We start from the raw sequence: 13,143 nt of genomic DNA, 5'->3' as shown, positions 1-13,143 counted from the left end.
ACGCCAAATAACAAATAACATTACCTAAATAACATTTAAATGGAAAAAAAAACAATTAAGCAAATACCAAAATAGTTGTTGCTTAATTGGATAATGGATTAATTGTTGCAGCTCTAAATAGTATGAACAGTACATGATTTTTATGCTAGGTTTTTTGTAACAGAGAGTCAGAATAGAGGAAAAAAACATTAAATAAGGGGTGGAAAGTAGCTTGTATTCTGACCCCCACAGACAGGTTACACCCACCAACACCACCACTACTGTCAAATGTGTGTGTATAAGCTGGAGAGAGTGTTTATATACCTCCTACCTGCGCACTTTTTGATGTACACGTATGAAAGTGACGACTTTGATGTGGATGGATGTCAGCTTTGTCTTTATTGTCCATGTTCACGCCAACTTTTATGTGTACTCTCTACTCTTGGACAGCTTTCTCCTGCCCTCAGGAACCGTTTCACTGAGATCTGGTGTCCTCAGAGCAACGGGAGAACTGACCTTCGCCAGATCGTCCAACACAATCTCCGCCCTGGTCTGTCACTCGATGGTAAGCCAACTTGGAAACACAAGAGTCATGCTAATACAGGCTGTTATTTCAAAAAGCGGGTTGGGCAGGTCAGGTGTGTGTTGACTTGTATGTGCTGTATACCTTACATTTGCTGTTCCATGAAAAATAACTGTTATGGATGTCTGATTTTACAGATCTTGAAATATCATCAGTATTCTCATTGTCAATAGGTTGGTTGTTGAGAAGTTAAAAATACCGCATTGAACCAAATATAAGATTTTTAGGTAATTAAGGCGCTTTTATATGGGTATATATAAAAAAATATATATATATTTGGGCTCAAGAGGAAAATGTATCAGAAGCACTGCTGTCTCTCTGCTCCTGTCTCCCGTCTGTGTGTGGCAGAGTGCTCAGTTGCACACCCACACCAAGCTAAAACTCAACTCTGACTCAACCCCTGACGTCATTCCCTGCCCTCCCCCGCTCAGCTCCACCAGCACTGGAACACATTTATAGCAACACACATGAGCACGAGTCTTATATGTCTTATTTTCTGTTATGTCTACTATATTGGGTAGTAAGTGTGTGAAGGTGACTATAAGGATGTTATTTCATGTCTAGAGGGCTCTAATAATGTTAAAAAGTGTATTTAGAAGGTTGGAAACAGGTTTTCTATGCTTTAACTACAAAAATATTACATTTCTTTGGAAGTTCACTTTACCTTATTCACTTAGTTGTAAAAGTCAGATCACCTCCTGGTGAGCTTGGATATATAGTCCTTCATCTCGGCAGTCAAATTCATTTATTCATTCAGCAGAGCTTAAAAACATGTTGCATTTGACTTGTTTGTAAGTCTAGCTCTAGCTGGCACTGCTGTTTGGGTCTTTCAATAAAACGCTGTCTTAGTGAGAAGCATCTTCCAGCTCACGCACGCTTGACCCTTTCAGGATGCAGTGGTGCTGCAAGTGTCTCCCGTGTGACATTTCTGTGTCTTTTATTGTTTGATTGGCAAGAGTAATGATGTCACACTTACCGTGCATTAAAGACATCACGAGGGCTGTGTAAAGTCACGGTGTATATGAAATATTTCCGCAATGTTATATTGCTGGCCACATTCTGACAAGCAGAAACTGGCAGGCACTCAGACACTAGGCGGGGCTTGCGCACTAGGCCGAGAAGCCATGCTCATGCTGACCTCACTTTGGGTTTCTGCCCTGGATATGATCAGGAAATGTGCAAATTAAGCTATTTTTACTGCCGAAAAAAATTACAAATGATTGGAATCATACAGAAAAGTACATATAATACAGTTCTATGAACACATATTCATATTTATTTTATTTTGTTATTGTTTTTTTTATTTATTTTTCACCATGACAAGGGAGGCTCTGCTCACCTGCCTCCCCTGACCGCATGTCACTGGCAGTTCAAAACCCAGGCTAGAAAGATCTCGACGCAAGTTCTATTGTTTTTTCTCTCACACGCAGGTGGCGATATTGCCGACCTCATTCTGGATTTCATCGAGTGGTTGACCTGTCAGGATTTTGGCCGACGCTGCATCCTCAGCGTCAGAGATATTCTTTCATGGGTGAACTTCATGAATGCTATGTGCGAGCGGGACCAAGACGGAGCCCTGAAAGTTGAAGAACGTGCGGAGTTTGACGCTGTTAAAGCTCTCATCCACGCTGCATGTCTGGTTTACATCGATGGCATTGGTTCAGGTGAGCACACTATTTCACTCCTGCTGGGACTTCTTCCTAATTGCAAATGCCAGAAATAAGTGAAAGTCCTGCATTCTCTATTGTGTATTTCTTCAAGGAACCACTGTGTCCTGCTCCCACGACGCCATAACGGCACGCAGGATGTGCTTGGGCTTCCTGCAGGAGCGTTTGAGTGGAATGAATAAAGTGGATGAGGAGACACTGGATGTCCTCAGAATGTACGACACCAGCCTTCTGCGAGAACCTCAGTGGGGTGAAGACTTCTTTGGCATCAAGCCCTTCTACATCGCCTTAGGTATAGTTTGGAGCATAATCCCCATAAAGAAGTGCAGTCTTACATATGAGTGCTTTGTTCAGCCCCTCACGAATACTTGTGTGTCCATACAGGGCCTCTTACCGAGAGCCATGCCCTGTCTGACTACACTATTGCAGCAGGCACGACTGCAATGAATGCCCAGAGGCTTTTGCGGGCATTGAAGCTGCAGAGGCCTGTTCTGCTGGAAGGATCACCAGGCGTGGGCAAAACAAGTCTGGTGTCTGCACTGGCAAAAGCTTCAGGGAACCACCTGGTCAGAATCAACCTGTCAGAGCAGACTGTAAGTAAGACGTCAGAAACGTACCTCTATTGTGCCCTCAAATGATGTGCAGATACAAGAAAGCTTCATTGATGATGTACCATTCCTCGACAGGACGTCACTGATTTGTTTGGCACAGATCTCCCCGTAGAGGGAGGGAAGGGAGGACAGTTTGCATGGCGGGACGGCCCACTTCTGGCTGCTTTGAAGGCAGGCCACTGGGTTCTTCTAGATGAGGTACAAACCAAACTTTGAGATACAGTAATCCCTCTTTTATCGCAGGTAATTGGTTCCAGACCCGACTGTGATAAGTGAAATTCCGTGAAGTAGGGTTCATAAATTGAATATTTTTGTAGTGAGAGCATACAAAACCTGTTTACAACCTTTTAAATATTATTTTCAACATTATTATGAAATAAATACCCCCGTAGTCACCTTTACATGCCTATTACCCAATATAGTAGACATAATAAGAGAAAATAAGACTTGTGCTTGTGTTTGTTGCTGTAAATGTGTTCCGGTGGAGCGGACAGGAAGTGACATCGGGGGTTCAGAGTTGAGTTTTAGCTTGGCATGGGTTACAGCCTCAATAGTAGACCGTGTTCGAGATTATCGTGCCTGTTGTGCGATCGTTCAGACCTGCAATGAAAGTCTTTTGTTCCGGCCATCAAGGCTGGTCCTTGTGTGTCACCCAAAATTACAGTAACATTACTAACACTTAATGACCGATGTAGAATACTACATATCATCACAACTAAGGACGTCCCGATCCAATGTCAGAATATCAAATTTTATCGGCCATCATCTCAAATCTCTGATATTGGCGCTCAAGCAGTCCGCCTCAGCAAATCTATCCATCAGCGACCGGATAGAACCCATGTGATCCCAACAACAGTGTTTGCTAGCGTGTTACAGTAGTAAGGAGTAGGAATAGGAATAATGCCAGCGATGTGGCAGTAAAAAGATGTTGCAGCCGAGTACAAAAGTTGTATCATACATCATTCAAGGCTGCAATATCGGTATCTTATCGGAAGTGCAAAAGTTGTATTGGGTCACCCCTAATCACAGCGTCTTTGAATACGTCTTCTGAATGCCTTACATTTGTATTTGACTTCATTTAGCCATTTTTATGCATGAAAATGCTTAATTTAGGCACCACAATACAGAAAAGGTGCTTAAATACACAGATTTTTGACTAATAATAGACTGTATTCAGCCATGAAGCAGCAGGATTTATTAGTTAATGTATTTTTGAAAAATCGTGAAAGAGTGAAGCCACAAAATTGGAAGCGCGAAGTGGCGAGGGATTACTGTACTCTAACGCAGAGATGGGGGCAGCTTGGACTTAAGACACCACAAACAGAAACCTGGACTGGACTTGAATTGTGCTGAAAATACGTGATCTTTGTTTTACTTTGGCTGCGTCATTACCAATCTTCCTCCCTTTCTACAGATGAGCTTTAAGTCTTACTGTATTTTTTTAAGGTCATTTGCCGTGTTTATTGCCAACACGTCCAGTATATACTTGGGTTGTGTGTGGATATAGTTGTGTTGTGTGTAGTCCTCGGGTTGTGAAGGAGTTTTGTTCCTAGGCTGTGATGTAAGTGGAGTTTTAGTGGGAACTTATTCCTAAATAATAGCTAAATTAATACCTTAGTCACTCAAGCTGTCCACACAACACACGACGTACATCTAAAGTAGTCATAAAAAGATGCAATTGCAAGAATGAAATGAAAGAGTCTTGAAAACATCCTTACTTTTATCCCTGTGGTTGTCTTGCAGGCCTTTTTTACCTGCTTAAAATATTTTCCCAGTCTCGTCTGGAAGGATAACCATGGAACCCATGACCCCTCTAGCATTCATTAGCATTCAATCATCTTTATCCTTAATGATGGCGGCCAACATTGGTGGAGATGTCTCCTCTCTTTTGGCTTTTTATGATGTTCATTTTCACTTCCATGGTGATGGCTTTCTTTTTCTTTGGCACACTGCACAGTGTGCTCATTACAGGTGCATCTTGGTCTTGAAACCAAAGACTTGAGACTTGAGTTGAATGACTTGTTAGACTTTGTGAACATCTCTGCTAAAATGCATCCGATGAGATACGTTGGATTCATTGCTGTCCGTTACTGAGAAGGAGTTTTTCCTCAGTGTAACTTTCTATTTTGCTTTGTGCTGACAGCTGAACCTGGCATCCCAGCCGGTGTTGGAAGGACTGAACGCGTGCTTTGACCACAGAGCAGAAGTCTTCATTCCCGAGCTGGGCGTCGCCTTCCAAGTTCAGCACAAGAAGACAAAAATTTTCGGCTGTCAGAATCCTTACACTCAGGGCGGTGGCCGGAAAGGCCTTCCCAAATCTTTCCTGAACAGATTCACACAGGTAACAACAAATACATGTGAATCATTGCTTATATGCCTAATATGCTGCAGGCATCCCGTGTAATGGAACAGATTGAACCACACATGCTTGATGCTTTGTTTTATTCTAATGTGCAGTTTCCAAAAATGTGTTTTCATTTCAAAATATTTGGAGTTGATGCAACCTATTGTGAGCAGCAAATTGATTCAGTGCAACCCCTGTTAAAATACACCCCAGTTAGCGGGTGTTTCGTTTCACATTGAAAATTTATACCAAAATTTTGCCTCAGTTTGCCATCCATTTTCCGGTTAGCGGACAATCGTGTCGTGTTATCAATGCACTGTGTGAGTCCAACTGTGTTCTTAATGTATTTTCATCGCAAAACGTCTTTGTTAGCATCCTATTAGCTTGCTAATACATGGAAGCAGGATGCGGAAGTCAGCTCCGTCGCCCCTCTATGATGTTCAAAAATGTTAACACAAAAGACAATTATAGTTTTACATGTGTAAAATAATTCTAAATGCATATAAATGATAAATGAAAGGGATAAATGAACATTTAAGCATATTTTTACCTTCACCTTCATGTGACTGTTCCCAAAAACACGATGTGGCAACGAGATCAACACAGACACCACCTTCCTGTTTTGCTATGAGTTATTTCTTGAATTCAGTAGTGTTTCTCACCTTCTTTTTCAAAATATACCACTTGCAGCTTTCTTAGGCTCTATGTTGGGTTACAGTATTGAGGTGAGAAACTACTGAATTCATGAAACAACTCATGTCAAAACCTGAAGGTGGTGGTGGTTGATCTCGCTAGCACATTATGTCTTCGGCAGCAGTCATGTTTTCAATTAAGGTAAATGTAAGATTAAATGTTCATTCATCCCTTTCATTCATCATTTATATGCATTTAGAATTCTATTATGCATGTAAACTATAATTGGAAAACTATAAAAATGTGTTTTTGTTAACATTTTTGGCATTCTGGAATGGATTACTTGGATTTTCATTATATCATATGGGAAAATTAGATTCGGTTAACATACATTTCAGTTTGGATCAGACCTGGACCAGATATGGAACAAATTAATGACGCTAACCAATTTTCCGCTGTATTGTTCATATAAATTTTCCAACGTTTTTTCATTACATTATAACCTTTTGCTCTTTTTTTGTATTTTTCTTTTTTTTTTTACAGTGTTCTTGTGTACTTTTATTAGCAGAAATTGCCACAGGCCAATAAAAAAATTAACTACGGGCCACACATAATGAACCTGTATGTTTTCATCTCAATGATCAATTCTAGTGTCTGAGACATGTTGTTGCATATTTAGCGTGAAGACGATCCTTGTCGTCTTGTTCATTTCTTATGTTTTTATCATTTTGTGTGTGTTTGCTGATGACTGTCAAACCTTCAAAATGCTTTCTTTCCAGGTGTTTGTGGACCAGCTCACCAACAAAGACATGGAGTTCATAGGAAATTCAATGTTTCCCAGCATTGATCAAGAAATCCTTTCTAGAATGGTGGAGTTCAGTGACAGGGTAAGTTTTTAATGTGACCACTTTAGCATTACCACAGGCTTTGCTGTGTTTAGAATCGTGAATGTCAAACAAATTGGAAAGTCGAAATTACCCCAAGATGTGAATGAGTGTGACTGGTTTGTTTTTAGAGTCACATTTGTACCTTGTCGGAAATACATGAATCCCTCCCCCGTTCGTCCTTCGAATTTCGCTGCTTCACTCATCACAGATTTTCCAAAATATAATTAATAAATCATGCTGTTTTGTGGCTGAATACGTCCTATTTTTACTCATAAAATATGTATATTTAAGGAAATTTGACATATTTTTGGACGAAATGATGCATTTTCATGCATAAAAATGGCTAAACTAAGTAAAATATCATTAGATAGCATTCAAAGACGTGATTAGGGATGCTCTGATGGATCTGCCACTGATTAGTATTGGCCGATTTCCATGCGGCGGTGACATAACTTCATGTCACGACAACACAACCATGACATGAATGTGCATGTGTGCTGTGTCACGTAGGGCTGCCAACACTCGTATTGAGCTGACAATGAACGCACTTTGTCCCAAATCAACACTAGCCTGCAAAACCTCAATGGTTTCAGTTTGACAGCTTGACTGAGGTTACGCCAATCCATGCCAGCGCGTTTAATCATTCCCTTGTCAAATCTTTTGGTGTTCGACCTCTCTTGCATCTTTCTTTACACGCTTTGCCTTGCTTTCAACGGCCGTAGCTAGCTAGCTAGAATTATCTGCCTATCTTTTCGTCTACGGACTCGAAATGTGACTTTAGTCAATGTTAGTTTGGAGCTTGTTTGTCTCCCACGGGGAAGTGGATAGTACATCTATCGGGTACGTACTAACTTTTGAGGTTAGTACATACCCGATGGAAGTTATCGGTGTCATTACACTAATTATGTCTTGTCCTCCAAACACTATTTGTGTGTTTTGTTTAACGAATATTACCAATTGGCCAGGAGCCCTTGGAATTGTCTAATGGCAGCCCTGGCCAATAGCGCTCATCATAGATAAATTGAAAAATGTACAGTTAATCCATGTCATCGGTATCGGCCGATCTCACTCATTGATGATCAGTATCGGAATCGGCAGCATAAAACCCTGATCAGGGCGTTCCTTGTTGTGATGATATGTAGTATTCTACACTGGTCACTAGGTGTCAGTAATGTTACTGTAATGTTGGGTGAGACACAAGCACTGGACTTGATAGCCACAACAACAGGCTTTTACTGCAGGTTTGAATGATCTCACAGCAGCCACAATAACGCCTAACACGGGCTACTGTTGCGGCCGTAACCCACGCCAAGCTAAAACTTAACTCTGAACCCCCGATGTCACTTCTTGTCCACGACACTGGAACACATTCATAGCAACACACATGAGCGCAAGTCTTATGTATGTCTTAAAAGTCGACAAGTTTTATTTTTGCTTATTATGTCTACTATTTTGGGTAATAGGAGTGTAAAGGTGACTTTGGGGTGTTATTTCATGTCTAGAGGTTTCTGATAATGTTAAAACCTATATTTAGAGGGTCGTGAACAGGTTTTCTATTGTCTAACTACGAAAATCTTCCATTTATAAATCAGAAATCGTACTTCATGGAAATTCACTGATAACAGCCAGGTCTGGAACTAGTTAATCGCGATAAACGAGGGATTGCTGTATTGTTAATGGCTACAAAAAGCGTCAGGTCGAGGTGAAACTAAGGACATTCAACCAAATATTAATGAGGCTATATGTATATATATTTGAACCTGTATGTAAGTTTTACCTTGTGTAAATGAGGGAAAATTCCAAATGAAGTCAAACCTGTGCACCCTATTCTTGTTTTTTGTGCGTTGTATAATATTTCCACCCTGGAACAAGAACGTTTCAAATAAATCATTCAAAATGAAAATGACACTCATGTCATTTATCAGTGTATGTAAACTTGTAGCCACAACTGGAACTGGAACAGTGAGAGTTATTTCCATCGCTATAGAAATTTACACCCAGCTGGACTGCAATGCTCCATGACTCCAGCATACTTCATTCCTTCCCTCCCATCCATCCCTCCGTGATGTGATGCAGGGAATCTTTTTTTTTTCCTGACAACTATCTCACACATAACAGTAATACAACATCAAATTGTACTTTTTGGCACAAATCCACCATCTCCAAATCCGTTTGACTCACTATTGACCATTCTCCCTTCTACTTTACCACTATTCAAAGCCTCCGAAGAGCTTTGCATCAACACAGCATGGTAGTTTTAAATGTTTATTTCAAACCTTTTTGAAACATTGAAACGGTTGATATTTTCTATATGATCTTGTTGCAGCTTGTCCAGGAGGTGAGTGTGGAGCGACGCTGGGGTCAGAAAGGAAGCCCCTGGGAGTTCAACCTGCGCGACATATTCCGCTGGTGTCAGCTAATACAAGCAGACCAATCACCGGGATCCATCAATCCTGGCCAACATGTGGCTTTGGTGTATGCAGAGAGGATGAGAACAGAGGCCGATAAGGCACAGGTAATCTCTTTCACCAACCCTCTGCTAAGAGAAATGGAGTCATTTTATTTCATTCCCACAGCATCAGTGCCCCCAAAAAGTTGTTTGAAGCCCACTCTTTTGCCGCCTTTGCACACGTGACTGCACAGCTACTTGCTATACAGCTCTAACGCAACTGTGACATGACATATTGGTATATTGGAATGGAAACGTATATCTAGGCCTGTCACGATAACAAATTTTGGTGGTTGATAATTTTTGCCTTTTTTAGGCCATTTTTTCCATTAAAGTTATCATTTTTAAGGTTATCAATAAATGTTCCTTGCGTCATATCACATTTGAACCACTAGGTTGTAGTGTAGTGTAGTGTAGTGTAGTGTAGTGTAGTGTAGTGTACCTGTGTGAGTCATACTACTTCAATGTTCACGATTGGCGTGAGGTCACCACTGCACATACCAATCCTACTCGTGGTGTCGAAAGAGCTACACACAGCAACGCAATAGGTGGATAAAAACAGACACCACACTACCAACGTATAGTGCAGAATAAAAACCGACAACTATGTGAGCTGTAAGCATGTACTTTTTAACATTTACAAACACTGTACAGCAAAGCACACTGGGAAACAGGAAGTGCTCCCAGTGACGCTACGCTAGACGAATGCCCCACAGCACATCCACTCCGGAAAAAATATGGACCTTGTATTTTTCTATTGTTCGATTAATCGTTTTATCAATTATCGTGACAGGCCTACGTATACCACTGTATGACCACAGCATGGGTGCTCATACTCATCACCTTCATCATAGTTTGAGTGGCTGCTGCTGTTTCAGGCCAGGAATGAGACTCTGTTGCAAGCAGTGCACCGAATGATCGATTACAGGGGCAGACCACCAAAGCTTTTCATTTGCAAACATCACCCAAATAAAGACACCATTAAGTCTAACTAGACAAGTGGTCATTGGTGCAGTGCTTATTCCACCCTGCAGGGGGTAACAGTGAGGCGTACACAATGAAGCAGTAGTAGAAGAAGAGCACACGAATTTAAACAAACGTGGCACTATTGACTCTGAAAATTGTACCTTTTTAACAGCAACTGGACTATAAAATATGCATTCACCCACAATGCAGTGGGAAAGCGAATGTGTTTACTTTATAACAAGGCAGGCACTCTTTAACCTGCGGAAGACAAAGCATCACAACTTTGATGCAGTCCATCCCCCCTCCCCATCCTTCCTGATTACTGACAGGTGGGGCAGTTCTGGATTTTTACATTTGGACCCGTGCAACACTGGATTTTAGTGGTTTGCTGCAGTACAGCTGATATGAGTCTGTTGACACCTGTAGAGGATGCCAGCCTTTGACTAGCACAAGTCATGACTAGCGGTAGCACTAAGAAGATACTCTGCTGTCATTTGGAAACACTTCGCCTTCCCAGTGAAATGCATGAACCAGGGGTGTCCAAGGTGCTGCCGCTGGGCCATTTGCAGAACATGACTCGTTTTTGAAATGGGTACATTGGAGAAATAAAAATTGTGTTTAAATTTGTCTATCTCTCAACTTCAGGCTTCAAATTTTGCGGCTTCACTCTATCGTGGTTTTTCAAAAATAGATTCCATGATGTTTTGTGGTTGAATATGGCCCATTATTTGTAAAAAAATAAATAAAAATAATAATAAAAAATAAAAACAAGCACCAGACTTGATAGCTGGAACAACAGGCTTTTATTGCAGGTTTGAATGATCTCACAGCAGGCACAATAATCCCTACCATAGGCTACTGTTGCAGCCGTAACCTATGTCAAGCTAAAACTCAATTCTGAACCCCTGACGTGACTCTCTGTCAAATCAAGTACTGTACAGAACAGGAAGTATATAAAAAAAAAAAAAAATGACAAGGAACTCTCCCAATCATAACATGTGTGAGTCTACATTGTCTTTTTTTTCTTATTTTCTCTTGATTATGTCTACTATATAGCATAATAGGAGTGTAAAGGTGACTATAGGGGTGTTATTTTATGTCTAGAGGGCTCTAACTATGAAAATATTCAATTTGTAAATAAGCAATCCTACTTCATTCACTTATCAGGTTTGGGTCTGGAATCAATTGACTGCCTCAAGGCAACTGTAACAAAGGATTACTGTACATGTGTATATATAACTTTTTTAAAGCTTTTTAAAAAATGACATGCACATAGTTCATGGGCCATCCATCCATCTTCTATGCCACTTATCCTCAAAAGGATAGCAGGTAGGCTGGAGCCTATCCCAGCTGACTTTTGGGCGTGAGGCAGGGTACACCCTGGACTGGTCGCCAGCCAATCGCAGGGCACATATAGACAACCAACCATTCACACTCACATTCATACCTATGGACAAGAGTCTGCAATTAACCTGACATGCATATTTTTTCAAATGTGCGAGGAAACCTATGCACAAGGAGAACATGCAAACTCCACACAGAGATACCCGAACCCATATCTTCTCGATCTCCTGACTGTGTCTCCAACATGGTAATAACCACTTGGCCGCCAAGCGGATGTTTCACAGCCAGTTATGCAAATTAGATGATCACGTTCATCATGGATAAGTGTACTGTAATTGAGGACCCCGGTTTGGCTACTTCTGGAATTTGTCAAAGATTTGTCATGGTCATGATGTGAAAAATGTCCCACACAGGTGTTGGCTGTGTTCAAGAGGGTGTTTGGGCAGGACTTTGAGCCCTACATGTGTTCTAGACAATTTCATATTACGCCACTCAACGTGCAGGTAGGTCCAAATGTAAAGTACCTGTTTTACTGGAGCAACTTGCAAAATAGTCATCATTTCTTTGTTTAAAACCTTTCTTTAGGTGGGGTTTTCTGTCCTGCAGCGCCATGGTGGGGCCCATGTATCCTTGGAGCCTCCATTGTCCATCACGCACCAAGCACTGCGACCACTTGAGTCCCTGATGAAATGTGTTGAAATGGGTTGGATGAGCATCCTGGTTGGGCCAACGGGCAGTGGAAAGACCAGCCTGGTGAGACTACTGGCTGCCTTGGCAGGAAAGCGCCTCAGAGTCATGGCAATGAACAGCGCCATGGACACTACGGAGTTGCTAGGAGGCTTTGAACAGGTATTCATCATCGTCTAAAGATGCTAGGCCTTTACCACTGTGTGATTTATGGCAGTGCAACAGTTTGTTTTTCATTTTTATTCACCCATGACCCCCCATGACAATTTCATACCCCACTGACGACTTCTCCTCTTTTTCTAGGTGGATATCATGCGGCCATGGCAACATGTTCTTGAAAGCGTGGACTACTTGGTTGCCATGGTAACAAGACATGGCTTGTTGTCGCTGGATGAGAGCCTGAAAGAGACAGAGCTTCTGCTGCAAAAATGGGGCCTGTTCTGCCGCTGGCTGAAGGAGGAAGAGTTGGTAAGCGTCAACTCTGAAGCCGTAAACAAACTGGAAGTCATCATCCTCCTCCTGGAAAAGCTCAACGCCAAGCTCAGAGTGTTCACAGGTAAGAGGGAGATGCTGTCAAGCATTTAATCAATCAATCAATCAAAGTTTATTTATATAGCGCTTTACAATAGCCCACGGGCTCCCAAAGTGCTTCACAATAAGACAAAACATAAGAACACAGCATAAAACATAAACACAAAGTAAACACAGAATAAAAACTCTATAAGAAAATGCTTTAGTGCTGCAGAGTGCTAAAAGCCTTTAAAAGTACATAAAATGGGAGTCAACAAGAACTAAGAATGCATAAAATACAAGACCGCCCTAGTCGGTGTTGAACGCCTGTCTAAAAAAATGAGTTTTCAATTTCGATTTAAAAAAGGCCGACTTCAGTAGTGGTGCGAATGTCAGTGGGCAGTTTGTTCCACAGTCTGGGAGCAGCGACGGAGAAACAGTGTTCGCCCCACTGTTTGTATTTTGCCCGTGGGACTTCTAACA

General features: G+C 41.4%; 1 protein-coding gene across 2 annotated transcripts in view; it reads left to right on the top strand.

Moving 5' to 3' along the window:
- mdn1 (midasin AAA ATPase 1) overlaps positions 1-13,143 on the top strand; it is a 114,611-nt gene that overhangs the window by 39,909 nt on the left and 61,559 nt on the right. For both annotated transcript variants that reach the window (XM_054761757.1, XM_054761756.1), the window contains exons 33-43: positions 430-544; positions 1,993-2,226; positions 2,324-2,521; positions 2,614-2,822; positions 2,916-3,038; positions 4,984-5,181; positions 6,597-6,704; positions 9,031-9,219; positions 11,877-11,966; positions 12,049-12,312; positions 12,454-12,706. In XM_054761757.1, coding sequence (XP_054617732.1) covers positions 430-544; positions 1,993-2,226; positions 2,324-2,521; positions 2,614-2,822; positions 2,916-3,038; positions 4,984-5,181; positions 6,597-6,704; positions 9,031-9,219; positions 11,877-11,966; positions 12,049-12,312; positions 12,454-12,706 — 1,981 coding nt within the window. The remainder of the gene's footprint in view (positions 1-429; positions 545-1,992; positions 2,227-2,323; positions 2,522-2,613; positions 2,823-2,915; positions 3,039-4,983; positions 5,182-6,596; positions 6,705-9,030; positions 9,220-11,876; positions 11,967-12,048; positions 12,313-12,453; positions 12,707-13,143) is intronic.

The sequence above is a fragment of the Dunckerocampus dactyliophorus genome, chromosome 19, assembly GCF_027744805.1.
Source record: "Dunckerocampus dactyliophorus isolate RoL2022-P2 chromosome 19, RoL_Ddac_1.1, whole genome shotgun sequence".
NCBI classification, from domain to species: Eukaryota; Metazoa; Chordata; class Actinopteri; order Syngnathiformes; family Syngnathidae; genus Dunckerocampus; species Dunckerocampus dactyliophorus.
The sequence above is the reverse complement of the archived record's forward strand: the minus strand, read 5'-3'. Positions and strand labels throughout refer to the sequence as shown.